The sequence below is a fragment of the Cebus imitator genome, unplaced genomic scaffold (assembly GCF_001604975.1).
Source record: "Cebus imitator isolate Cc_AM_T3 unplaced genomic scaffold, Cebus_imitator-1.0 Scaffold18, whole genome shotgun sequence".
Taxonomy (NCBI): domain Eukaryota; kingdom Metazoa; phylum Chordata; class Mammalia; order Primates; family Cebidae; genus Cebus; species Cebus imitator.
In genome coordinates this window covers 3,867,023-3,893,450 of record NW_016107333.1, presented here as the reverse complement: position 1 = coordinate 3,893,450, position 26,428 = coordinate 3,867,023, and the positions used below count along the sequence as shown (strand labels likewise).

The following is a 26,428-nucleotide window of genomic DNA, read 5'->3' as shown; positions in this document are numbered from 1 at the left end:
CGACCCCGCCCTGCAGGTAAAGTTAGGATCCTCTGAGCGCGCTGGCTGGCGGCGGCTGCCCTGGCTTTTCTCCCTCTCCCCGCTGGACGGTGTGTCTGTGGCTGAAGCCCGTTGGGTCATGCTTTGCGGGAACCGCGTCCCTGGGGCGGGTCTCTCCGCCCCATCCCGGCCCCGCCCCCCGCTATCGGGCGGGGGAAAGTTGCGGGTACCGCTTTAAAAATCCCAGCCTGGGCAAAACTTTGATGATAAATCAAGCAGCAGATCCCTCCGCCGCCTGCTCCGGGCGGGAGGAGCGAGGGGAGAAGGCAAGGGAGGAGGGAGGCGAGAGGAGGGAGGAAGGTGCGGCGGCGGCGCGGCGTGGCCTTCCGCGGAAGGGAAGAGTCCCGCAGTCGGAGGCGGCCGGCTGAGCGTGCGCTCGCTCCCCGCAGCCGGGGCTGGGCCGGAGCCGGGCGAGGGCAGGGAGCCGGGTGGGGCCGGGGACAGCGAGCGAGGGGCAGCGGCCGGAGCCGGGAAGCCAGGCCGTGCAGGGCAGAGGACGGCAGGCACCGGGTCTGCGGTCTCTGGGGCCCCGATGTGAGGCGGCGGCGCCCCCGGCCGGAGCGCGCAGCATGGGGGCCCCGCTCGCCGTGGCGCTGGGCGCCCTTCACTACCTGGCACTTTTCCTGCAACTCGGCGGCGCCACGCGGCCTGCAGGCCACGCGCCCTGGGACAACCATGTCTCCGGCCACGGTGAGTTCGGTCGCCTCCCCCGCGGACTTCCCCACCAAACCCCACCCCGGGCCGCGCCACTCCAACTTGGCCGCCCCAGGGCTCGAACCGGCGTCGGTAGTGGCGGGAATCCCGGGACGCCCCCTGCCGGCACGGTGGACCCGCCCTGGCACCCCAGCCGGCTCTGTGGAGGAGGGGGCGCACCCCCGAACCTCCTGCCCCCCACACTCGCACGGATACGCACACCTCCATGGCCACGCCGATATGCACCGCCGTGGACACACAGGCACAGTCGCTGCTTTCTCACGCTCACAACTCCTACCCTGCACATCTCCACACGCTCCTCAGGTCCCCCTCCTCACTGCAAGCCCTTACACTTATGCCCACTGTACACGCACATCAGGCACTGCGCCGGTGGGCTCACTCTGCCAGCTAGCGCACACGCTTTGCCACAACTCTTGCCTGCCCACCTGCAGACAGACACACTGGTGCGCGCGGGCGCGCGCACACACACACACACACACAATGAACATACTTTGCTCACCCACTTCTCTCTGCCCATCTGCCTTTACTCTCCATGGATTTAACCCTGCAGAGGCCCTTGTCCCCTTCCTCTCCACACCTGCTCCTTATACCACTGGCAGGTCCTGGGGGGCAGAAGACCCTGTTTCTTGAGAACTGGTTGCCTGGGGCTGAAGTCTCTTTGTTGGTCGGGTGTCGCTTGGTGGAAACCCTCAGAGACAACGGAATAGTTGGGGTTGCTGCTTGCAGTCCCAGGCACGGGAGTGGGAGTGGAATGCCGGGTGCTTTTGTCTGCCTCTTGGGGTGAGCAGGGAGCCGCTGCCATCCTTCCATAGGGTACCCCCTATCCTCATCCTCAGCCTCAGAGGACTGAAATGTGGGAATTCTCAACTCCAGCCCCTGTGGGAGCCAGGGAGCAGACAAACATTCCCAGCACTAGCTGGCTGAGTGTCAGAAGCTCTTGCTAGCCCCGAAGGAGCCCAAGTTGGCAGCAGAGTTGGATTGTATGAGCCTGGCAGCTGTGGGGGCTCCCCTGGCCCCTGTGAGCCTGGCTCTGGGATAGGGGCTGGAGCATAGATGAAACCAAAGGAGATCTTTCTCCCATGCTGCCCTTCCCTAGACGGGCTCCCAGCTTTGTGGGGGAGGTTGCGGCCCCAGTGCTGGGCACTGTGGGTCCAGGGCTGCGGGGAGGTTTGCACAAAGGCCAGATAATTGGATGATTTATTCTGATGGGAATGAGTGAGAGGTAAGGGGGGTAGATAATCAGGGCTTTGTTGGGGTGTGGCGCATGAGTGGGTTTTCTCCAGTGGAGAGGGGGGCTTCAAAGCCATCCTCAGGGTCTGTGCTTTTTGGGAACCATGACTCCCTGCCCCCTTCTGCCTCACCATGTTTGGTAGTAACCGCTGTGTGCATCTTTATGTACCCTTCATACTCCTCACCTAATTTCTACCGACCTGGCTAGAGCCGTGGTGAATAAGGAAAGGGTTCTTTTGATCCTCAACTTACAGATAGGGAAACCAAGGCTCAGAGAGGTGAAGGAAGTTGGCCAAGGTCACACAGTAAGACAGTGAGTGAACCAGGGCAGGCCCCAGGGTCTGTTGGGCAAAGACAGCGCTTTTTTTCCAGGACATTTATCTCCCTGTCAGATTCCCTCCCATTCAAGGGAAACTGGGAATTCCTCCCTCCCCACCCCTCCCCTCCTCACTCCACTCAGTTCCTTGGCACAATTGGAACTTACACCAGGAGGGGTTTCCATGGAAGGGCTTGCCTGAGTTTGCAGTCCTGAGGGTTACGAGGAATGAGACTCTGAGGCTGATGGTCATTCTGTCCCTAGAGCACCAGACCCCTGGGAATTAGGTGCCACTCTGTCATTCCTGAGGCCCCACGGTGGCCCCCCATAGAGAGGCACGGTCTGTCTGCCCTTTGTGTGACAGTCTTTACGTGCCCTCTGGTGCCAGGTAAGCTGAGAGGGCACAGCTCTGCCCAACCAGCTGCAATCTCCCCTCTGCACCCTGGAGGGTCAAGCTAAGGCCCAGGGCAGGAGCTAGATGAGAAGGAGGCACCCCTGGCTGCTGGAGAACCTGGCTTCTCTCCTGAACCCCCCGTGTGGCTCTGGGCAAGTGAGCCACCCCTCTGGGTCTCCCTGTGTCCCTAAAGAAACAAGGAGGCTGGGCTGCTTTGCAGGAGCCAGGCTGCCTTCTCCCGACATTGCTAGATTCAAAGTCACCAAGTATTGGCTGCCGAGGAGCCCCCACAGCTGCCCCTCTGCCGGGCCAAGCGCCTGCCACCACAGGAAGGGTTTGGAGCCACTCACTTAATCACAAAAAGAAACTGTTATTAATGATAGTGAGACGCGGTGAATAAGTGGGTCATGTCTAATAAGCCATTTGTGTTCAGGAGGAGAATACCAATTTGATAAAAGCTGTGTGTGCTGAAAAAGCTCAGAAATTGCTGTTTAGCAGGTTGGAGCCTGATCGTTTCATTATTCCTGGGCTCTGTGTGTCCTCAGCTGATTCAGGAAATGTGGCCCAGTCGGGAAGGTGTCTGTGTCTGGGGGTGGGGGGTGGGGAATGCAAGCAGGGGATCCTGGGGAGGGGCAAGTTGACCCCAAGTGCTTGGTGGCTGCTCACCCCTCCAGCTCCATCTGACCCCAGCCCGGCCACTGGGCTCCTGCCTTCCACTTGCCTGCCCTGGAGCTTGTCACAAAGAGAGCCTGCAGTCAGACTGGTCAGAAAGGACATCTGTTTTTCTTCCCATCTCCCTTCCACCTCCACTCAACCCACTTGGAAGAGGGCTTTCTAGAGGTATGAGGAATGAATGGGGAGCATGTCTCTCAAGGAGGCATCAGGCATTGGGAAGTGGGGCGGTGATGGTCAGTATCTGCACCTAGTAGGTGCTCAATAAACTGGAGTGACTTTGATTTTTTCTTATCAGAAAATGTTAACTCATTGCCATGGGCACAGCAGGGATGGGAGGAAAAGGTGCAAACATCGACAAAATGCCTACTGTATGCCCTGTGCTGCCAAGCCCTTGCAGTGTTAACTCACTCAGGCTGACCATTCATGCAAGGCTGGTGTTGGAGATAGTAGGAAACAGAGGCTCGGAGAGGGCCAGTGACCTGCCCAAGGGTGCGGAGTCTGTACGGAGAGCTGGAAAGTTGTGTTTAGAATGAAGGCGTGTCTGGCGGTTCTGGGCCTGCCTCCTCCAGGACAGCCTTGAGGCAGGCTTGGCCATGGCTTCTTCCTTTGTGTCACTGTGACTCAAGCTTGCTGCCTTCCAGCTTCTCAGAGAACCAGGAAAGCAGTGGGTTCCACCAAGAGGAACCAGCCACTCGGAAAGGTGGCAGGATCTTGCCGGGGATACCTGTAGGTTAGAAACAGGCAGCTGGGCTGGACCCCAGGATCTTTCCAGATCTTGTCCAGGGTAGGGATCCTGCAGGCAGGGTCTTTGTGAGAATCTCTGTAGACCCCCGCCAGCTTGCAGAGGACCCAGGAGGCCTCACATGGCAGAGTCCCCCAGGGAATTTGTCATAATGCAGATCCCCCTAAACCCACTGCCAGAATGGTTATTTGTTGGGATCTTGGAATGTGCATTTTATTATTATTTTTTAAATTTCTCTTGAGACAAGGTCTTGCTCTATTGACCAGGCTTGAGTGCAGTGGCACAATCTCAGCTTACTGCAACCTCTGCCTCCTGGGTTCAAGCGATCCTGTCACCTCAGCCTCTGACTAGCTGGGACTACAGGCGCACGCTACCACCCTCAGCTAATTTTTAGATTTTTTGTAGAGACAAGATCTCACTATGTTGCCTAGGCTAGTCTTGAACTCCTGCGCTCAAGCCATCCTCCCTCCTTGGCCTTCCAAAGTGCTGGGATTATAGGTGTGAGCCACGTGTCTGGTGGAATCTGCATTTTAATAGGTTCCCCAGAGGATTCTCATGCAGCCTGGGGTTTGTAAGCCACTACCTTAAGTATTTACCCATACCTGACAGGAGATGTACGGACTAGAACTGTCTGATGCTAGGGGCTGTCTTGGTTTGGTTTCACAGGGGACGGAGAGGTCCAGATGCGGCAGGTGGATGGTCCCTGAGAGGAGCCCCAAGAAGCCTCATACTGCAGCAAACAACCCTACTCCCGCCCCCACCCTGCCACACATACACACACACACACACACACACACACACACACACACACACACACACACACTCCTAGGCCTGCACCTTCAATTATTCATATACCCCAATGCAGACAAAGATCCTGGCTTGGCCTGGGGCTTCGTCCATTGAGTGATTCACTGTCCTGAGATTCTCTCTGTTGCCAGGAGGGACCAGCAGGGGCTGGGGGAAGGAGGGGAATCCGGGCCATTTGGCAAGCAGCCCGTGCACTGAAAAATGACTCTTGCTTCCTTGCGTTCCTTACTGAACTGTTGGTATCTCACCATCAATAAGCCGGCTAGTTTGGTGGCTGGAAGATGGAGAAAATTGAGTCCTGTCTTCCGAAGGTTATGATGTTAAAAATGTGTTCGTCTTTGTCTCGGGCGTTGGTGATTATTCTATCAATTACACCTGTAAACACTCTGTCTTGGGCTGAGGGTTTCCCAGCCTCCTGTGGGGAATTGGCCCTCATAAGCGGTTTTCCCCAAGTCCTTCACACCAATTGGTTTTGACACCTTGCCCATCAGTGGCTCCCACAGGCTTTTCCCCAAACAAGAGGAGCCGCAGGCGGCCAGCAGGACGCAGGGAATTCGGCTCCTTGTCACGGTGATAGCAAGGGTGGCGGGCAAAGTCTCCTGTGGAAAACAAGCAGGCAGGGTGAGGGAAGTCAGGTAAGTGGCCTCTTCTGACCCACCGGCTGTGGAAGCAAGAGATGGAGCTTTTGGAATGAATCATTGAGGCTCCTTGGGATCATCATCCCCAAGCTTCTCTCTTAGATGGGAAGACGGAGACTCAGGGGCAAGGGAGAATTTGCCTGAAATTGCCCTGGAGGGTACTTGGCTTTTGGGATCATCTCATCCAACTCTGTACAAATGAAGAGATTGGCTGGGTGCAGTGGTTCATGCCTGTAATCCCAGCACTTTGGGAGGCTGAGGTGAGTGGATGAGTTGAGCCCAGGAGTTTGAGACCAGCCTGGACCACATAGTGAGAACTTATCTCTACAAAAATATAGCCAGGCATGGGTACACACCTATAGTCCCAGCTACTCAGGAGGCTGAGGCAGGAGGATCGCCTGAGCCCAGGAGACAGAGATTGCAGTGAACAAGATTGGGCCACTGTACTCCAGTCTGGGGGATAAAGTGAGGCCTGTCTCAAAAAAAAAAAATTAAAAACAGGAGAGATAAACATATGGAAGCAAATGTGTGTTGAGTGCCATGCCAGGGCCTTGAATGGTATCATCTCAATCAATTCTCACAAGAACTCCAAAAGGAAAGACTGTCTCGTGCCCACAGTTTAGATGGAGAAAATGACTCAGGGAGGTTAAGTAGCTTCCCCAAGGTCGCACACCTGCCAAATGTCTGAGGCTGGACTTGAACTGAACAATCTGGCTCCAGGGCTGGGAGTCCTAGGAAAGAGGAGGAAGAGGCCCAGGTCACACAGTGGGGAAGGGCAGGGCTGGGCCTTGAGGTTTGGCACCGGGGTGGAAGGAGTACAGTGGCCTCTGCATTCCATACCCAGGAGGGCAAGCAGCTGTAAAGCTGCAACTCTGGCAGCAGAATGCCATCCCAGGGACCCTCCAACCTCCATCGAGTTTTGAAAGCATGGGGAGAGAGTATGTGGTGTGAACAGCGGCACAGGTGCCCATGTGAGAGTATTTGGCCATCACCTTGAACTTTGGAGACCAAACCAGCCTGTTGATGGGGTTGTGAGAAGACTCTCTCAGTCCTGACAGGAGTTTGGGGCCCGCTGGGCACACAAGGGTCAGATTCCTTTGTGTCCTGGGACCCAGGACAATGCCTGGCCCAGGGAGGTGGCAGGGAATGAATGAATGAATGAATGAGGAGGAGGATGAAGCAGGGGATGAGGTCTGAATTCGTAAAGCTTTGCTCATTCCGAGTCAACATATTTTTAAACATTCAAATAATTTTCATTTCATAAGGAATCCATGTTTGTAAGGATTTCTAAAAAATCACAGAATTGGAGCCCCTCCTCATCCCTGCTGAGCACAGAGCAAGGACAACCTGGGGTGGGCAAGGATGATGGTACCTTCAGATGTGATGTTGCAGCCATGAGGATGGTGGGGATCCAAGGGCTGTGCCCTCCTCCCCCGACCCCAGGAGACACTTCAGAAAAATGGGCAGGGGGCCATCTGGGGATAAAATCCACTCTGCCGGTTCTGGGGTCCAGAGCCCACCCAGCTGGCTGCTGTGGCTCCCACTGCTCCAGAGAAGTGAGGTGGGAGTGGGGAGGCACAGAGGGGGCTGCTGCTCCAGGTCCGCTTCTCACAGCCCGGCCTGCCTTCCCTTCCTTAAGCCGTCAGGGAGTCTCTGGGACTCAGCTCCACCCCTACCCCCAGTTTCAACCCTCTTCAAAACCTCCCGGGGTCCACAAGAAGATTGGGTCCTACCTGAGAGATGATTTTAGGCAGAACCTAGAGAAACTTCTTACCTTTTAGTAGTTATGCATTTATTTTAATGTGTACTGAAAAAATATAACCAGCACATCAAAACTGTGATTTCACAGATATGATTGCTTAGGATGAGCCTAACGGGGGTATTAAAAATAGTGGGTTAGTTTATAGAACAACATTAAGGACATAATAGTGCAGGCGGCGAGTGGGCATGTCTGTGGGGATCCACGGTTCAGAAATGCCTGGGGGCATGACCTGGGGGCGTCAGACGGGCTGCCCCATGACCCTGTATGCTGCGTACTCTTCATACTGGGAGCTACTGGCCTCACGGGGCTGCTGCCATGTGTGGGAAGCTTGGTCGTTTATTCATTCTTTCCTTCATTCAACTGGCACCCACCCATCATGTGCCAGGCTGTTTTAGCCACTGGGGACTTACCAGTGAAGAAGACAGTCAAGGTTCTTGCTCTTTTAGAATCCTTAGTCTGGCCGGGGAGACAGAAACCTGAACTGTAAAGAATATGTAAGTATAGAGCTGGGCATGGTGACTCCTGCCTCTAATTCTGGTGACTCAGGAGGCTGGGGTGGGAGGGTGGTTTGAACCTAGGCGTCAGAGACCAGCCTGGACAACATAGGAAGACCCTGTCTCTAAAACAAAAGAGTACAAAACATTAGCCAGGTGTAGTAGCGCGTACCTGTAGTCCCAGCTACTTGGGAGGCTGAGCAGAAGGATCCCTTGAGCCCAAGAGTTCGAGGCTGCAGTGAGCTGTGATTGGCTGACAAAGCGAGACCCTGTCTCCAAAAAAAAAAGAAAAGAAAAAAAAGAATATATATGTATTGTGATAAGATTTAAGAGGCTGGGATGATGTTAAACACAGAGAAGGGCAGTCACCTGCAGGGCAGTGAGGGTACCCAGTAGTGAACTTCATGTCACAAGAGGTATGCAAGCTGAGCCCAACCCATTATTAGCTGGGGATATTAGTGAGGAGATTTCTACCTTATTTCCCAAAGGACAAAGACTGTTGAAGTAGGCAGAGCAGCCAGAACACAGAGGCCAGCTGCTAAAGCTGTGTCACACAGCAATTTAGTAATGGTACTGGCACAGGGCCCAGGTGGGTGGAGCTCCCAACGCCAGGAATGCCCTGGCCCCACCCAGGGGTCACGGCAGGGATGAGGCCTTCTCTGTCCCCTGTGTTGAGGCATGGGGACAGTGGCTCTTTGGTGACTTCACTTCAGCTCTTAAAGTGCCAGGGTAAGGAGAGGGGCTGGCGGATGCTGGCTTTTTGTCTACCATGCTCCCCTCTCCCCCACCCTGTGTCTGCCTTGCTGGGTGACTTGGCATGTCCCTGCCCCTCTCTCAGCCTCAGTTTCCCCACTGAACAATGATGAGTTTGCCTGAGCTCCAAGCCTGTAGAATGCGTCCATCTGTATACTTAGAAATCACATCATTTGTCAACCAGGATGTGTGTGTGTGTGTGTGTGTGTGTGTGTGTGTGCACGTATGTGTGTGTGCGGGCAAGGATGGAGCTGGTGGGAGTGGTAGGGTTCCATCAGCACCTTAACTCTCAGTGGTCTGCAGGCATCTGTGGCAGCCAGCATTCACCAAGCACTCTGTGTTTCCATCACTTCCCCTGCCTCCTCTCATTTACTCCTCACCACGCTGGGAGGCGGGCACGCCCATTTTACAGAGGAGGACACTGAGGCAGGCTTGGTGCGACTTGCCTCAGGACACACAGATGCTGAACGGCAAAGCTGGGCTTGAGCCCAGCTTGTGGGATGACAGAGCCAGAGTTCGTAACCTGCCCATCTGTCCTGTTCCCAGCTGCTGAGCTGGGTGTGCGGGCAGGTGCTTTGTTCCGGAGCAGCGCTCCTGGCTTGGTCGGATTCTCACAGGGGCCGTCGATGCCAAAATGCTGAGAATGCCCTGTTCTGGCTACAAGCGCATGGCCCCAAAAGTCTGGGCTCCTGTGTCTGAGTCTAGGGCTGTCAGTGGGAAGTAGTGGGGCCCTGGGGGCATGCATGGAACCCTGTGTGTTCCTGCCTGGAGTTTCTAGTGGAGGGAGTGGTGTTTTTGTGTGGCTGTGTGTGTACGGGGAGTGCGTGGGGGTGGCTGTGTGTGGTTGGAGAGTGCAGGCTGAAGGGGAGCCTGGGGGCAGGTCAGGACTGGGCTGCTGCCCTCTGCCCCATGCCTGTTTGCCTCAGTACCAGCCTTCTCTGGCCCCTGCACACTGGTGCCCTTGGAGGTGAGACACGGAGGATATGGGAGCATCTGGAAGGTTACAGCCGGAGTCAGAGCCAGGAGGGGGCCTTGCTCAGAGCTACCAGCGAGCGGGGGTGGGGGGGGGCAGCAGCAGTGCCCGCCTATGCCTGGGAAGTGCTCTCCGCCAGCCCTCGCTCTCTGCATCTCTCTCTGCTGGTCTGCTGCTGTCTCTGGGTCTCTCTTTCTCTCTCTCTCTCTCTAGGTCTCTCTGATCTTGCTCTATCTCTTTTCCTATCTCTTTCCCTCTCTTTGTTCCTTTCTGTGTCCCTTGGATCCATCCTGCCCTCTCTTCTCACCGCCCACCCCTTCCTTCCTCTGTCTCTGACACACACACATCTCTCTTTGATGACATGTCAGGATTACACCTACATATATTCCGTATATCATGGTGACAGCCACACAGAGCAGGCACTCCATAAATGTCAGGTGAATGAATGAAGGAATGAATGACCAAATGGCGAAGCTGGAGGAAACACGGATGCTTGTCTACACTGGTGGTTCCTAATTTGTTTAGAAGTCACACTCCTCTTGGGAAGCTCATGAAAACTATGGATCATTTCCTCAAAAAATGCCACAGTTTTGCCCACAAGCTTCAAAGGGTTTTTTGGGGCCCCCCAAAGCCTCTCTCTGACCCCAAGCAGAAACAGCCTTCATTTCGTGGATGAGGAAACTGAGGCCCAGAGCAGTAGAGCTGGCCTTGGGACATGGGACAAGTCTGCAGCAGGGCCAGGCTTGGATCCTGGCATCCCTTCTCTCTCCCTGCAGCCCTCTCACGCTAGCTGGGGGGAACAAACTTCATTCACTTTTTCTAAGTCTTTGGTGAGCATACTCAGAGACTTTGGGCTGGTAAGAGATCATGGGGAACTGGAAAACAGAGACTGGGGCCCAGGGAGCAGGGCTTAGGCAGGTGGGCCAAGAGAGGGAGGTCTCTATGCCTGGTGCAGTCAGGGAAGACTTCCTGGGGGAGGCAGACTCCTTCTGGGCCTGTATCCAGGGACCACTGGGACTGAGAAGGGGACTACAGAGGCCAGCATGGAGCTGTGCCTGGCTGCCTGGGTCTGGCAGAGGCTTCCTGTGGAGAACCATGCACATGTATTTAGAAAAGCAGGCTGCAGCTGGAACCTCCAGGAATCGGCTGCGGAGTTTGGTCTTATCCCCTGGAGAAGTGGGCAGCCCTGGGAGCCTTCTGAGTGGGGAGGGTGCATGGTTGGTGTTGGGGTGGGTTGGCCATGGTGAGTGGAGAGGGGCAGCCAAAGCAGGACTTGGGGCTGGAGGGGCTGTGCACGGACAGGAGAGGCCACTCCTGGGAAGGCGCTGAGTTTGGTGTGAGCCTGGCTGAGCTCGTGGTTCATGGGATGCTAGGGCTGGCCAGGTACCCAGGGAAGGTGGGAACGTGGGCTCAGAAAAAGAGGGAATTGGGTGTGTGTCTGTGTGTGCATGTCTGTGTGTCTGTATATGTGTGTCTGTGTCTGTGTGTGTCTGTATGTGTGATATATGTATGTGTGTGTGCATGTATGTGTATGTGTGGTGTGTGCATGTATGTGTATGCATGTATTTTGTGGTGTGCATGTGTAGGTCTGTGTGTGTGTGTGGTGTATGTGTGTATGTATGTGTATGTCTGTATATGTGTATGTGTGGTGTCTGTGTGTGTCTGTATGCGTGTGTATCTCTGTGTGTATTATGTGTATTGTGTGTTTTTGTGTATTGTGTGCATGTGTATTGTGTGTATGTGTATTGTATGTGTGTGCATGTGTGTGTGCATGTGTGTGCGTGTGTATGTGTATGCATGTTTATTGTGTGTGTGTATTGTGTGTATGTGTGTGTATTGTTTGTATTGTGTGTATGTGTGTGTAGTGTGTATGTGTATGTATGTGTGTATGTGTGTGGGTGTGTATGTCCATGTGTGTGTGTGTCTATGTGTGTATGTGTATGCATGTGTATTGTGTGTATGCACGTGTGTACTGTGTGTATGCGTGTGTGCAGTGTGTATTGTGTGTGTGTGTATTGTGGGTATTGTGGGTATGCATGTGTGTATTGTGTGTATGCATGTGTATTGTGTGTACTGTGTGTATGCATGTGTGGTGTGTGTATGTAGTGTGCGTATGCGTGTATTGTGTATGTATTGTGTGTATGTGTGTGTAGTGTGTGTGTGTATTGTGTGTATTGTGTATGTAATGTGTGTATGTGTGTGGTGTGTGTGTATTGTGTGTGTGTGTGTAGTGTGTGTATGCATGTATTGTGTGTGTATTGTGCATATGCGTGTGTGTACTGTGTGTATGCGTGTATTGTGTGTGTATTGTGTGTATGCGTGTGTGTACTGTGTATATGTGTGTGTGCAGTGTGTATTGTGTGTGTGTGTATTGTGGGTATTGTGGGTATGCATGTGTGTATTGTGTGTATGCATGTGTATTGTGTGTACTGTGTATGCGTGTGGTGTGTGTATGTAGTGTGCGTATGTGTGTATTGTGTGTGTATTGTGTGTATGTGTGTGTGTAGTGTGTGCATAGTGTGTGTATGCATGTATTGTGTATTGTGTATGTAGTGTGTGTATGTGTGTGGTGTGTGTGTATGTGTGTAGTGTGTGTATGCATGTATTGTGTGTACTGTGTATGCGTGTGTGGTGTGTGTATGTAGTGTGCGTATGTGTGTATTGTGTGTGTATTGTGTATGTGTGTGTGTAGTGTGTGCATAGTGTGTGTATGCGTGTATTGTGTATTGTGTATGTAGTGTGTGTATGTGTGTGGTGTGTGTATGTATGTGTGTAGTGTGTGTATGCATGTATTGTGTGTGTATTGTGCATATGCGTGTGTGTACTGTGTGTATGCGTGTATTGTGTGTGTATTGTGCGTATGTGTGTGTGTAGTGTGTATGCATATATTGTGTGTGTATTGTGCATATGCGTGCGTGTAGTGTGTGTTGTGTGTGTATACACTGGCCTCCTTTCTGGTCCTTGCACACACCAGGCTCCTTCCCTCCTCCAGACCCTTTCTCTCCCGGGCTGTTCCCTCTGCCCCTCGTGCTCTCTTCCCGCCTCCCGGCTCCTGGCTCCCGGGTGCTCCGTGGACCGTCCCCTTAGGGAAGCTGGAAGCCCGTGGCCTGAGAGAGCCGCTGCGGGGTCCGGGCCCCCGGGCTCCCATTCCACACCCTCACCTTCCAGAGGGGAAAACTGCGGCTTAGAGGGGCGCGGCGAGCTGGGGCCCCACGCCTAGTTCAAAGCGGGGGAGCAGATCCCAGCCCTAGTTTCCCCCAGCCCGGCATTTTAGGGTGTCTCTTGGGGTGGGGTGGGCTCTTGATGGACCCCTCCTTCCTCAGAGCCCCCAGGCTCGGTTCTCAGCCCACCCGAGGTGGGGAAGGCGGAATGCTGACAGCAGGTGTCTGTTTTGCTTTGTGAGGTTTTAAAAAAATCATTTCCGGTGTCGGAGGCGGCGGCAATTAGGGCCCGCTCGCTGGGGAGCTGTTTGCCGCCTGTCATCGGTCCGGGAAAGGGTCCCTAATGGAGGCCCGGCGGCCAGAGCGCAGGGTAGTGGCAACGGTGCTCAAAACAAAGCTGCACTAATGGTCTCCGCAGGCAGCGGAGGACGGGGCGGCGCGCGCTGCCAGCGGCTGAGGGCCCCTGGGACAGGGCCCAGATCCACCAGCTCCCCTCTCCGTGGCCCTCAGACACCCTCCAGCTAGTGCGGGAAGCCCCAGGGCCCCGCCCGCGCTGCTGTCTTCTGGTTCTGTGTTCTTGGCCTGTGAAATTCCCTCCCAGGCCGTGGGAACAGTAAGTGCAAAGGCCCTGGGGCGGGGCCCAACCCCTTCAGCCAGGGATTCTCTGGTTCTAGAACAGCCCTGGGGTTCGACAAGTCCAAGGGGCCAGGGGCCTTGGAGAGGGAGGAGCTAGAGCCAGACCACGTGGGGAGGTGACGTGAGAGCAGCCTGAGCCTGTGCGGGAGCCCGCTGTGTACCTGTGTGACCTCACTGCTGCCCCGCCCACAGTCCCCATTTTACAGAAGAGGAAACCAGGCTACCAGCTCCGAGGTTCGCTCACCTTGAGGAGGTGCAGTTGGGGTTGAAATCCAGGTCAGCCTGACTCCAGAGCCCACATGTTTACTGCTGCGGCTTTGAATTTCCCAGACACGATCCGGCAGGGGTGGCAGGGGCAGCAGGGGCAGGGGCTGGGGCAGGGCACATGGCCCTCGCGCACATAGCACTAGGTCCTGGGTGGGGGTCAAGTTTGACCCAGGCCAGGTTCTGGCCAGAGGGTACCGCCCCCCTGCCCACTGGGCACCCCCAGAACCTTTGCTCTGGAACATCATGAGTAACTGCCTCCACCTGTCCCCACCTGTCCCCAGCCTTGGTCTCTGCCTCCCTTTCTGCCCATCCTTCATGTTCCTGGCCCTCCTGGCTCCACCCTCAGCGCCCCCCGCAGCCCTTACTCTTCTTTCTCCTTCTCAGTGGCTCTGAGGCTGCTCCTTTCTGGGGTTCTGGGACAAACCCATCCCTGTGGCTGATGCAGCCTCCTTTGCTTCCCCCACTTCCTGCCTCTCAGCCCCTCCTGGCAGCAGGGATGGCTCTATGCCTTGGCTTTGGGGTCCGACACTGAGGCTCAAGTCCTGCCCAGCTCCAGCCTCTCTGAGCCTCGTTATACATCAGTGCAATGGGCCCACCCCACTAGCTCTGCAGGATGTGCTGGCAAACATGAAGATAAATGGTATCAGTAGAGTCTGGACACCCGTGTGCCTGCCCCCGGCCCCTGCCCTATCGCTGGCTTCCCGCACACTCCCACGCTTGCCTCCCTCCCACCCGCTCTCATTCCCTGTGCCTCTCACTCCCTGTGGCCCAGACATGTGGGAAGAGGAGGCGGGAATTCCACTGGGGAAACCTGCTCAACTCCCACAATCCTGCAAGTGCCAGAATATTTTAGTTCTCCTTAAATCTCCCTAGATTTGTAATTCCACTGCTGTCTCCCTCAATATGTGCTGGTGGCCTTGGGAGGCGTCCTGCTTCCAGCTGCTGGTTCCAGCACTTCCTGCCTGGCTATGTCAGGGGGGCCTGGCAGGGGACATAGGCAAGTCCCCACCCTCTCTGTGCCTCAGTTTCCCCATCTGTAAGAAGAGGACAATGATAGTGGCCACTTCCCAGGTTGATTGGGGATTAGGTAAGATATTTCATTGTATTAAAGAAACACCTCTATAAAAAATAATAAATTACAGATGTGTGCCACAATGGTAGATGAACCTCAAAAACTCCGCTAAATGAAGGAAGGCAGTCACAAAAGACCACAGTATACATGAAATATCCAGAGTAGGCAAATGTGAGAATGCAGCTTTGAGGTTGCCAGGGCTGGGGGGGAGTGGGGAGTGAGGCGTTTCCTTTTGGGGGGGACTAGTTATACCACATTGTGAATGCACTAAATGCTACTCAATTGTTCACTTTTTAAAATGGTTCATTTTGGCCAGGCTCGGTGGCTCACACCTGTAATCCCAGCACTGTGGGAGGCTGAGGCAGGCAGATCACTCGAGGCCAGGGGATCCAGACCAGCCTGGCCATCATGGCAAACCCAGTCTCTACTAAAAATACAAAAATTATCACATATACCCCAAAACCTAAAATGCAATAAAATAAATAAATGGGAAAAAAAAAATTAGCCAGACGTGGTAGTGCACGCCTGTGGTCCCAGCTACTTGGGAGGCTGAGGCACAAGAATCGCTTCAAACTGGGAGGCCAAGGTTGCAGTGAGCCAAAATCCTGCCACTGCACTCCAGCCTCGGGGACCAAGTGAGACCCCATCTCAAAATAATAGGCCAGGCATGGTGGCTCACACCTGTAATCCCAGCACTTTGGGAGGCTAAGGCAGGTGAATCACCTGAGGTCAGGAGTTTGAGTCCAGCCTGACCAACACGGTGAAACCCCATCTCTACTAAAATACAAAATGAGCCCGGCATGGTGGCACATGTCTGTAATCCCAGTTACATGGGAGGCTGAGGCAGTAGAATCACTTGAACCCGGGAGGTGGAGGTTGTGGTGAACCAAGGTCATGCCACTGCACTCCAGTCTGGGTGACAAGAGCAAAACCTCATCTCAAAAAAATAAAAGATAATACTACTAATAATAATTTTTAAAAATATATTTTAAAGTGGTTAATTTTATGTTATGTGACTTTCACTTTAATTAAAAATAAATGAATAGGAAACATTTCTGTGGCATGTGCCAGGCAGCCTACCTTATAAATATTAAATGTGCTTAAGGCATTTAAGCCTTACAACAACGCTATGAGGTCATTGCTATTATTAGCCCCATTTTACAGATGAGGAAACAGAGACCCAGTATCCCCAGGCACTTAGCATGTAGTAAGGACTGAAAAATGTTAGCTATTTACATTTTTACTAGATAGGGCACCCCCTCCTCCATCACCCAGGGACAGGCAAGGACCCACCTGGGTGAATGTGCTTGTGTGTGTCTAAGACTCAGCAAGGAGTGGGCTTCACCAGGGAACAGCGGCTATTGTGGACCTGCTGGGTGCTACACATGGAAACAGGCTCTTCCCTTGCATTTGTGCATTTAATCCTCAAAATAAGCCCATAATCAATGACACGGTGGGAAGCCAGAGCTGAGAGCAGTGCAGCAGCTTTTCCAGTGCCACCCAGCAAGTCGGGGGAGCTGCGGCCTGCATCCTCACCGTAAATCCTGGGCTTCCCCTCATCCTAGCCCCCGGCAGTCCTCCTGGTCCCTTCCCCTGTCAACTGCCACACCAGCACTTCCTGTGGGCAGAGCACAGTCTGAGCTCTGCGAAGCCTGAGGTTGCAGAGAAGAAGGAGGCTTTGGACTGGATGGGACAAGAGGCCCTTGACGGCGTGTGGCCCACGAAGGAGAGTAACAGCTCCCACAAGGGGCAACATCTCTTTGATGTCTTCTATTTCATTCAAAATTTATGACTTCTATATTCTATTCCATAATATATTCATGTTTGTTTTAATACAAAAATAATGTTCTTGAACCATGTTTCTGGACTGAAGTCAGTGCCTGAGGAAGTTGCTTTTCTGGTGTGAGCAGCACAGACTAAAAAGGAGTCATCCATTCATTTCTTTGTTCATTCATTCTCCAAGTACGCATTCGGGTCTCTTCATTCCTTAAATGGGTGTCAGTTCTCACTATATGCAAGGATGCCGTCCGAGAGCCACACCGGAAGAATCGGCAGGATTGGGATAGGGAAGTGGCAGGGAAGGTTTCCAGGTGTGTGGTCCAGCCAGAGCAAGGCTTGAAGGTGGGAACCAGTGACGGATTGTGGGATTGGGTCATGGCCATCAGAAGCCAGGGCTGGTGATAGTGCTGGGTGCCTGCTGGTGTCCACACTTGAGCAGGACCTGTGTCCCAAGCCCCTTGTGATTAAGAAGAGAGTCTCTACTTTGTGATGCTCCGACTTCAACACCTAACCCTTGCCAGTCTCCCTTGTTAATGGGAAAAAACAGAGACTGAGGCTCATAGCCTTCAGCAGGCAAGCTTCTTTGGCTAGAATTTACGAATGCTGTTTGATTTTCACAGCGTTTATTTTTACAGTTATCCTCTATTTATGGCAAGTGATGCTGATTTTTCATTTACGGCGGTAATAAAAGTCTTCTTTTAACCTGAATTTATTTAAGTAAAAAGGGAAAGATGCTTTGAAAATAAATATTAAGTAAATAACAGTGCATGTGGTACACGGATCCTGTAGAAATGGCGATGGCGGCTAAAAGGCTGGACTTAGGAGGCCTCTCTCTGGTATGCCCTTTCTCGTTCTGAGTCCCTCCCTGACTGTGCAAACCTTAGTCAGTCGTCAGGTCCAAGCATGTCCCCTCCTCCTGGTAGCCTTCCCTGACTCTCCAGGCAGACATGAGACTATTTTTCTCCCAGGATCTTCCAGAACCTGCACCTCCTTCCATAGCTCCAACATACAGTTTGCCCTGCATAACCCTGGGCAGCACTATGATTCATGGCCATACGATCAGTGCACATTCTGAACAACTGTACATGGCAGTCCAGGTTCAATCCCAGCCGTTGTTCCTGTAACAGTCTCTGGCATGTGTGTGTCTCCTGGGGACTGCAGGCTCCCTGAGGGCTTGATCTGTGGCATCCTGGGAAGGCTGGCACAGGGCCTGGCTTAGGGTGGGGGTCCATCAAAGCTGATCTCTTCTATTCCTTCTGAGGGAGGACTTCAGCTCCTACTGCATGCCCAGGCAGACATCGCCCACCAAGGCTGCAGTTCCCTAAGCTTTTTTACCAAATGCCTTCTCCTCCACCTCTTAGGAAGAAAGCCCATACACATTGGCTTGCCTATTCCAAGGTGAAAAAAGCTTCATCAACTCACACTTCCATCCCTCCTGCTGCAGGCACCTGTCAGGGGCCACGGGCTGCCCAGAAAGAAACAAAGAGAGCCCTGGGGTGCCTCCCAGGGGAGGAGAGGGCCCTGGAGTCAGTATTCTCTGTTCCTGGAGGGATTTTCCATCCTGTGTACCTGGGTTTTCTTCTTATGGGGGTTTTGTCTCCTGATTTTAGAAGCCAGCTGAGATTTACAGGTGGTTGGGCTGGGACCTCATTAAATCCTCCCTCTCCAGCCCTTTCCCCCGGAGAGCCCTTTTTCAACCTCCCAGCTGGGAGGTAAGGTGGCTAGAGGCCTTCCTGAACCTGGAGCACACACCCTTGTGGCCCTGCCATAGAGCTGGGCATAGAGCAAGCTTCCTGGAAATGGCCCCAGAGAATCATACTTTTTCTAGCTGAAAAGGACGGGGCTTAGATAAGATTCAGGCTTTGGTGGGGAAATTTTGCTGCCAGCTTGGTCAGGCTGAAATCTGTCCCTTGATGCTGTGTTGTCTCAGGCACTGACTCCCTCTCTGAGCCTTGTCACTCCCTCTGTGAAATGGGGCTGATAATAATACCATCTCATTAAGTCTGAGAGGATGAAAGGGGTCCTGTGTACAATGTCTGGCATAGAGGAGGGGCTTCCTTCCTTCAACCTTGGGGCAGGGGACTGGCTCCAATCGCCCCCAGGTTCTCTGAGCTTCAGTTTTCTCATGCTGCTGGAAAAGGCCAGGTATGGAAGTGGGCAGTGGCTATGGATGCCCCTTACTTGGTCTTCATCACTGCAACAATGGTGCCCGCAGAAACAGGGCAGGGTTTGAATTCTAGAGTCCCAAGTCTGGGTTCTAATCCCAGATCCAGGTCCTGACTTGTAGTGTGACCTTGTGACACATGTCTCCAAGCCTCAGTTTCCCTGCCAGTCATAAAGATCCCTGGCCAGCAGGATGGCTGTGAGCATCATATAGGATCAGGCACATCACCCTCCTGTTGCATCATGGGCTCCAGTCGGAAAGATGATGGCACAGGGTTGCTGGGCTGGCCCGTAGCCAGCGAGGGTGGGGGAGCCACTGGCGAAGCAGCCACCCCCTCCTGGCACTGTTAGCCTTTATTTATTGCCCTGTTTCATTCTTTGTTGCATTTCACAAGATGACTTTATGGGCCATCTCAGGGGAGCCTCCAGTGTGCCTGTCAGTCTGGCTGTATGGCCCCTCGGCTGGGCCAGGTGGGCCAGGTGGGCCACGCTGGCCTTGGGCAGCTGGTGGTCACAAGGGCCAGGAGGAGGGGCAGTGGGGAGGGGGCCAGCCTGCTGAGCCTCACTCAGGACTTCTCTAGTTGCACATGTCCATATTGCCCACATGTTTGTCCCTATCCCTGCTCCTATGGGTACAGTCCCCCCAGAAACTCCAATCTGGCACAAGCGAATCATGGTGCATGAGTAGGCACCCAATAAATGTTGAGTGAATGAATGAACTGGATGAATGAATGAATGAATGATCTCTATGCCTCTTGGGTTTTTTCCTTAGAACTTCAGTCCTCTGGGCTTTTGTCTGAGCTTTCTTTCTCACTTGATTCATTTATTGATTCATTGATTCATTCACTCATGTGTTTAGCACATGCCTAGCCACCTCCCTGTGCCTGATCTGTGCTGGGCAATGCAGGGTCCCTGCACTGGGGGAACTCCCAGCTTGCAGCAGACCCAGACACCTCAGCATCTGTCATGTAACACACTCCAGGGCAGGGAAAGGCAGCCTCAGAAGCCGCTGGGGGCACCAAGCAGGGCTTCCTGAGGAGGGAGGGTACCTCCAGGCAGAGGACTACCTGTGAGTCAGGATTCCAGGGACAGTGTGCAGGCTGTGTCCTTAGCGGGACACATCTAAGTGTCTGGGAGGGGCTGCAGTTGGGGTCCAGGCAGAGCCAGAGCCTGCAGACTTTGGTTGCTGAACCTGGAAGCTTGACCTTGACCCTGAAGGCTGGTAGTTTCCCAATAAGGCTGAAGTACGGGGGCTTCCTGAAGGCCCCAGACAGCCCCAAGCAGGGAAAATGGGATCCTTTCCCTGTCTGCCACCAGAGCTACTACAGCAGAGTGTTCCCAGACACCTACTATGTGCATGGCCTTGCTCTGGTTGTTGGGACACGGCAGTGAACAGAATAGACTCTGCTGCCTTTATCTAGAATCTCCATCTTTAACTCTAGTTGGAGTACAGATGATACATAAACATAAAATAGGCCGGGCACGGTGGCTCACGCCTGTAATCCCAGCACTTGAGGAGGCCAAGGCAAGTGAATCACGAGGTCAGGAGTTCGAGACCAGCCTAGCCAACGCGGTGAAATCCCATCTCTACTAAAAATACAAAAAAATATTAGCTGGGCATGGTGGCACGCCCACCTCTAATCCCAGCTACTTGGGAGGCCAAGGCAGGAGAATCCCTTGAACGCAGGAGGTGGAGGTTGCATGGAGCTGAGATTGCGCCACTGTACTCCAGCCCTGGCGACAGAGTGAGACTGTCTCAAAAATAAAAATAAAAAATAAAAGTAAATAAAATAAAACATAAGCAACATATAATAGGAGAGTGATGGGTGGTAAGGAGAAAGGTGAAGTTGAGAAAAGGGAGAGGGAGAGGGAGGGGAAGCAGGGAGGGCCTCAGCGAGGAGGTGACGTTGGAGCAGAGGCTTGAAGGAGTTGAGGATGTGGGGAGGGACATTCTGGGAACAAGTCCAGGGGATTTTTGTTTTCTTTCTCTCTCTCTTTCTTTCTTTCTTTTTTAGATGAGGTCTCGCTCTGTTGCCCAGGCTGGAGTGCAGTGGCATGATCATAGCTCACTGCAGCCTCGAACTCCTGGGCCCCAGCAATCCAGCCACTCTAGAGAATTTTTGTTGTAAATCTGCTGCAGTGAGCCCAGGGAAGCCAGCAGAGGCTTTACCAAAATTACGGTGAAATATACATAACATACAGTTTCCCATTTTCCCCATTTGTAAGTCTATGGTTCAGCAGCATCAAGAACGTTCAGACTGCTGTGCAGCCATCGCTACCATCCAGTCCAGAAACTGTCCATCATCCGAAACAGAAACTCTGTGCCTGTTCAGTAGCAACTCCCCCCGCACTCCCCAGCCTCTGACAACCCCCATTCTGCTTTCTGTCTCTGTGAGTTTGAATCACACCATGTTTGTCTTTCTGTGACTGACCTGTTTCACTCAGTGCAAGGTCCTCAAGGTTCATCTATGTTGTGGCATGTGCCAGAATTTTCTTCCTTTTGAAGGCTGAATACTACTCCATTACACAGACGGACTCGACTATGTTCCTCCATTCACCCCTGGAGGTTTTGTGTAGGAAGTCACTGTGTGATCTAGTGAGAGATGGGGCTGGGCTGACCAGTGGAGCCACGTTGGTTCACTGTGCCTCTCTCTAGCCCCAGCTCTGCCTTGGTTTTCATGAATAGAGCTGCCCCTGCCACCAGTCCCCAAGGGGAGTCCTGCTATCACTCTGGCAGAGGCTAATGGGTGTGCTGAGGACCAATCTTTGCAGGCTTCCTGAAAGAAGCAGCCTCCCACCAGAGATTTAAAGGTTGAAAGGGCATGGAGAGGGAGACAGGAGACTCGGGGCTGGACCAGAGGGTCTGGGATGAGGAATCTGGGCTCAGAGATGGAGGGAGCTGGGGCTGCCTGTGCTGGACGAGCCCCTTCGGCTTGCATGAGTCCCACTGGCTCCCGGAGCACCAGAGCAAATGAGCACAGAGAAGAGCTGGAGCGCTGATGGGTGAGGCATGGCAGGGCCCACGCGTGAGTCAAATACAGATGTACCCAATGCATAATCTGAAGCAGCAACAAGGAAGCATCTTTAGCCATCTTTCTGGAGATGATGGGATGTTTGAGCTAGGAAATGAGAAAGGAGTGCTGTTTATTGAGCACCTACTATGTGCCAGCCACGAGGCACATGTCTTGTGTAATCCTCTCATGGGCTCTCTCATTCTTTCCTTTTTTCAGATAAAGGAACTGAGGCTCTGAGAAGCAAAGTGGTTTGCCCAGGTCACACAACTAGGGCGTAGGGGAAATCGAATTTGAACCCAGGCCTGAAGGCAAAGCTCTAAGCGGTTCATGCTGAACCAGGGCCTGGGAGGTTAAGGAGGCCAGGGCCTTGGTTGCAAAGGGTCGGCCAGGTCCTCCAGGTCATCTCCTGCCTTTCCCAGAAGCCAAAACCCAGTGATTCCGGCCAGAGCCACAGAGCCATTTCCTGCAGCTGATGCCGCGATAACCAGGCCTGGGGTTAATTAATACAGTGCTCCCCCAATTAAAAGCAGAAAGAAAGAAGATGTTGCATTCAATCAAGTCCCGTTCTCCTTCCCCTGCAGAATCGTAATTTGTGGACACCAGTTTTAATTGTCTTCCCAGCAAGCCCAGCCCAGCTCAGGCCCTGAGGCTGGAGAAGACAGTTGCATCCTTCTCACAAATCTATCACTATACCCGCCTCCCTGGGGACTGGCTTCGAGGAGTTTCCTGAGGAGGGAGCGGGGCTCAGGGGCAGGGCAAGTCAAAGAGGAGAGATGGATTCAATGTCCCAGACTCAGCAGTAATGCTCACAAGGGAATCAGGCTCTGGGTAGCTGGAGGGAATGAGTACGGATAGGGGGCGGGGTTACAGGCTTCCACTTAGAGCCCTCTAGAACTGGGTTCAGTTTAACCAGTTACTTAGCCTGTGGCCTTGGGCAAGTCACTGAACCTCTCTGAGCTTTAGCCTCCCCATCTGAAAATGGGGATAATAGACCAGAGGCTGTGGCTCATGCCTATAATCCTAGCACTTTGGGAGGCTGAGGTGGGCAGATCACAAGGTTGGGAGTTCAAGACCAGCCTGGCCAATATGGTGAAACCTTGTCTCTACTAAAAATACAAAAAAATTAGCCGGGCGTGGTAGCACACACCAGTAATCCCAGCTACTCGGGATGCTGAGGCAGAAGAATTGCTTGAACCCAGGAGACGGAGGTTGCGGTGAGCCGAGATCGCGCCATTGCACTCCAGCCTGGGTAACAAGAGCGAAACTCTGTCTCAAAAAAAAAAAAACAAAAGAGAAAAAGAAAATGGTGATAGTACCACTCCATAGCATCATGGTGGGAACATGAGAAAACGTACATAAAGAGCTTGCAGTGGCTCAAGCCCGTAATTCCAATGCTTTGGAAGGCTGAGTCAGAAGGATTGCTTGAGCCCAGAAGTTTGAGACAAGCCTGGGCAACATAGCGAGACCCTGTCTCTACAAAAATTTAAAAAATTAGTTTGTTGTAGAGGCATGCACCTGTTATCCCAGCTACTTGGGAGGCAGAAACAAGGGGTCACTTGAGCGCAGGAGTTTTCACGGCTGGAATGAGCTGTGTTCAGCTCACTGCTGCATTCATGCCACCGCACTCCAGCCTGGTGGCAGAGTGAGGCCCTGTCTCAAAAAATAAATAAACATGGCCAGGTGCAATTGGCTCACACCTATAATCCCAGTGTTTTGGGAGGTCGAGGTGGGCAGATCACCTGAGGTCAGGAGTTCGAGACCAGCCTGCCCAACATGGCTAAACCCTGTCTTTACTAAAAATACAAAAATTAGCTGTGCAGTGCCAGGTGCGTGTAATCCCAGCTACTAGGGAGGCTGAGGCGGGAGAGTCACTTGAACCCGGGAGGCAGAGGTTGCAGTGAGCCGAGATCGCACCACTGCACTCCAGCCTAGGTGACAAGAGCAAGTATCAATAAATAAATAAATACAACAAAGAGCTTGGCACAGTGCCTGGCACAAAACAAGTAGTCTGTATTTTTAGATATTATCATTACATCATCATCATCAGCAGCAGCAGCATCAAAATACACATCAATCACCTTCCGGTTTCTGGTGCTGGTACAGTGTCCTCACTCACAGAGTTAGGAGCGGGAGGAAGACCCTGTTGCTGATTGAGCTGCCTGCTTTCAGTGGGGCTGAGAGGAACTGAGCTCCCCATCTCTGGAGGTGTACAAGTGGGATGTGGAAGTGTGGAGCCTAGTGGCTGCGTTTTATCTAATAACTCAGACCAAACCCTGGTTGGGGCTGACAGACGCATGGATCTTGCTCACAACTGCCAGTCAGACCAACATCTAAATCCAGCTCTGTGTGAATCTTGGGCAAATCATGTTACTTTTCTCAGCCTCACTTTCCTAATCTGTCAAGTGGGAGCAGGCAGTGTTAGAGACAGTGTCTGTGTGGTGTTAGGCACACAGTAGATGCTCAGGAAAGGAAATGGATGTTGTTGTTTCTTTTCTTTTTTTTTTTTTTTTTAAGACGGGGTTTCACCATGTTGTTCAGGCTGATCTTGAACTCCCAACCTCAGGTGATCCCGCCTTGGCCTCCAAAGTGCTTAGATTACAGGCGTGAGCCACCACGCCTAGTCTTTTTTTTTTTTTTTTTTTTTTTTGGAAATGGATGTTTTTAAACGAAGCTTTCTTTCCTGTCCCTCTATCTTTGCTCCAGGGTTCCTGCTACCTGACACTTTCAGACGTGCCTCTGCTTGTCAGTATCCACCCATCCTTCAAGGCCTGGCTTAGGTGCCACCTCCTCTCTGAAGCCTTCCCAGATTCCCCTCCTCCCCTGCATGGAAGTGACCCTTCCCTTCTCAATGCCCAAGGCTCTGCCCTTAGGACATCTATCACTTTCTCCTTCTGATGATCTGAGCTGGTGGGGCTCCTAGGACCATCAGGGCTAACCAGAATCGTACAGAGGACCAGAGGCTCAGAGAAGGGAGAGTCTCTGGAGGTCACACAGCAAGTCTGTTGGCAGAAAAAGGCTCCATCCCCCACCCCTGGCTCCCAGTCCAGTGCTCCAGGCACTTACCTGCATCCACAGCAGGCTTCTCCCTCTGTAGCAGCTTGGGCTGGGGACGGGGACAGGCCTTGGTGCTGCCAACTGTGAACAGGGAGGTCCAGATTCGTCGTCAGATGCCCAGAGCCTTGGTTTTCCCACTTGCCCTGTGGACACACTGCCCACTTCACTAACGAGGTTGGAGTCAAAGCGTCTCTGAGGGGGCCTCCCCCAGTCTACCCTCTGTAGGCAGCTCCTGGCCAGCTCTGGGGATCAGATAGGCCCTGGGACCACAGCCCCACTGTGGGGTGGGAGAGTGGGTGGCCACACCCACAGCTAACTCACTTGGCTCCCATGAGGCCTTGAGCCTGCTTTTTTCCCCGCCGTCCTCCCACCTGAAGCCCCTCCTGCTCCCGGCTGCACTACTAGGCCCCACTAGGGCTAAGGCGAGGGCAGCAACTCCTCCAGGAAGCCTTTCCTGATTGCCTCCAGCTGCATAAAGTGCCTTCATTGTTCTTGTGCACACACCTGTAGTCCCAGCTCAGGAGGCTGAGGCAAGAGAATTGCTTGAACCTGGGAGGCAGAGGTTGCAGTGAGCCGAGATCGCGACATTGCACTCCAGCCTGGCAACAGACAGACTCCATCTCAAATAAATAAATAAATAAATAAACTAATTGGTCATGGTGGCTTGACCATGGCTTTGCACTCAGAATGAAACAGACTCCCCACCCTGTCCCCCAGGACTCTGTAAGGCTGGCCATGTGGGACTGAGCCTTTTTTTTTTTTTTTTTTTGACCATGGCTTTGCACTCAGAATGAAACAGACTCCCCACCCTGTCCCCCAGGACTCTGTAAGGCTGGCCATGTGGGACTGAGCCTTTTTTTTTTTTTTTTTTGCGACAGAATTTTACCCTTTGTTGCCCAGGCTGGAGTGCAATGGCACAGTCACAGCTAACTGCAATCTCTGCCTCCCAGATTCAAGCGATTCTCTTGCCTCAGCCTCCCAAGTAGCTGAGACTACAGGTGCCTCCACCTTAGTAGAGATGGGGTTTCACCATGTTGGCCAGGCTGGTCTCAAACTCCCGACCTCAGGTGATCCACCAGCCTGGGCCTCCCAACATGCTGGGATTACAGGCACCAGCCCCATGCCCAGCTTCATTAGTAATTTTCATTACACGGTGAAGTAATATTTTTTTGATATCTTGGCTTAAATAAAATACATTATTAAAATTAATTAATTTCACATGTTGTTGTTTTTTTTTACTTTTTTTCATGTGGCTCCCGGAAGATGGGGTATTCCATGTGCGCCTTGCAGTGTGGCTTGCATTCTGTTTCTGTTGGACAGCAAGGCCCTAGATGGCCACTACCGGGGTCCTGCTGGAGAGGTGCCATGTGGCAGGGTTCGCCACTGAGCTCCTGCCCACCCCAGGCTGCCCACCCCAGGAGGTGTCTTTCGGGCTGAGAGTGTCTCTCCTGGCCGAACCTCAGCTGCTGAGTTACCCCAGATTAGACCCTGCCCTCTCTGAGCCTTGCTTTCTGCATCAGTATGAAGAGCTGGTGGCCCAGGGTCACGGTTTTCTGTTAGTTGTTGGAGGGGGCTGTGGGCAGGGGGAAACTGAGTGGAGATGAATTGGAGGCCCCGCCCTTCCCGAGGAGACCCCAGTGGAGCCTCCGCCCAAGGGCAGCTCACTCTCTTCTCCTCCCACTCATGAGACCCATGCAATTGTCTCCCATGCCCCTGTCCACCGCACACGGTTCCCGCCTCACCTG

The 26,428-nt window shown here is 53.1% G+C and overlaps 1 protein-coding gene across 1 annotated transcript in view; it reads left to right on the top strand.

The window, feature by feature from the left end:
* Positions 1 to 360: 360 nt before the first annotated feature.
* Positions 361 to 26,428, top strand: part of VSTM2L (V-set and transmembrane domain containing 2 like) — a 44,911-nt gene continuing 18,843 nt past the window's right edge. The window contains exon 1 of the mRNA XM_017512224.1: positions 361 to 729. Coding sequence (XP_017367713.1) covers positions 609 to 729 — 121 coding nt within the window. The 5' untranslated portion in view covers positions 361 to 608. The remainder of the gene's footprint in view (positions 730 to 26,428) is intronic.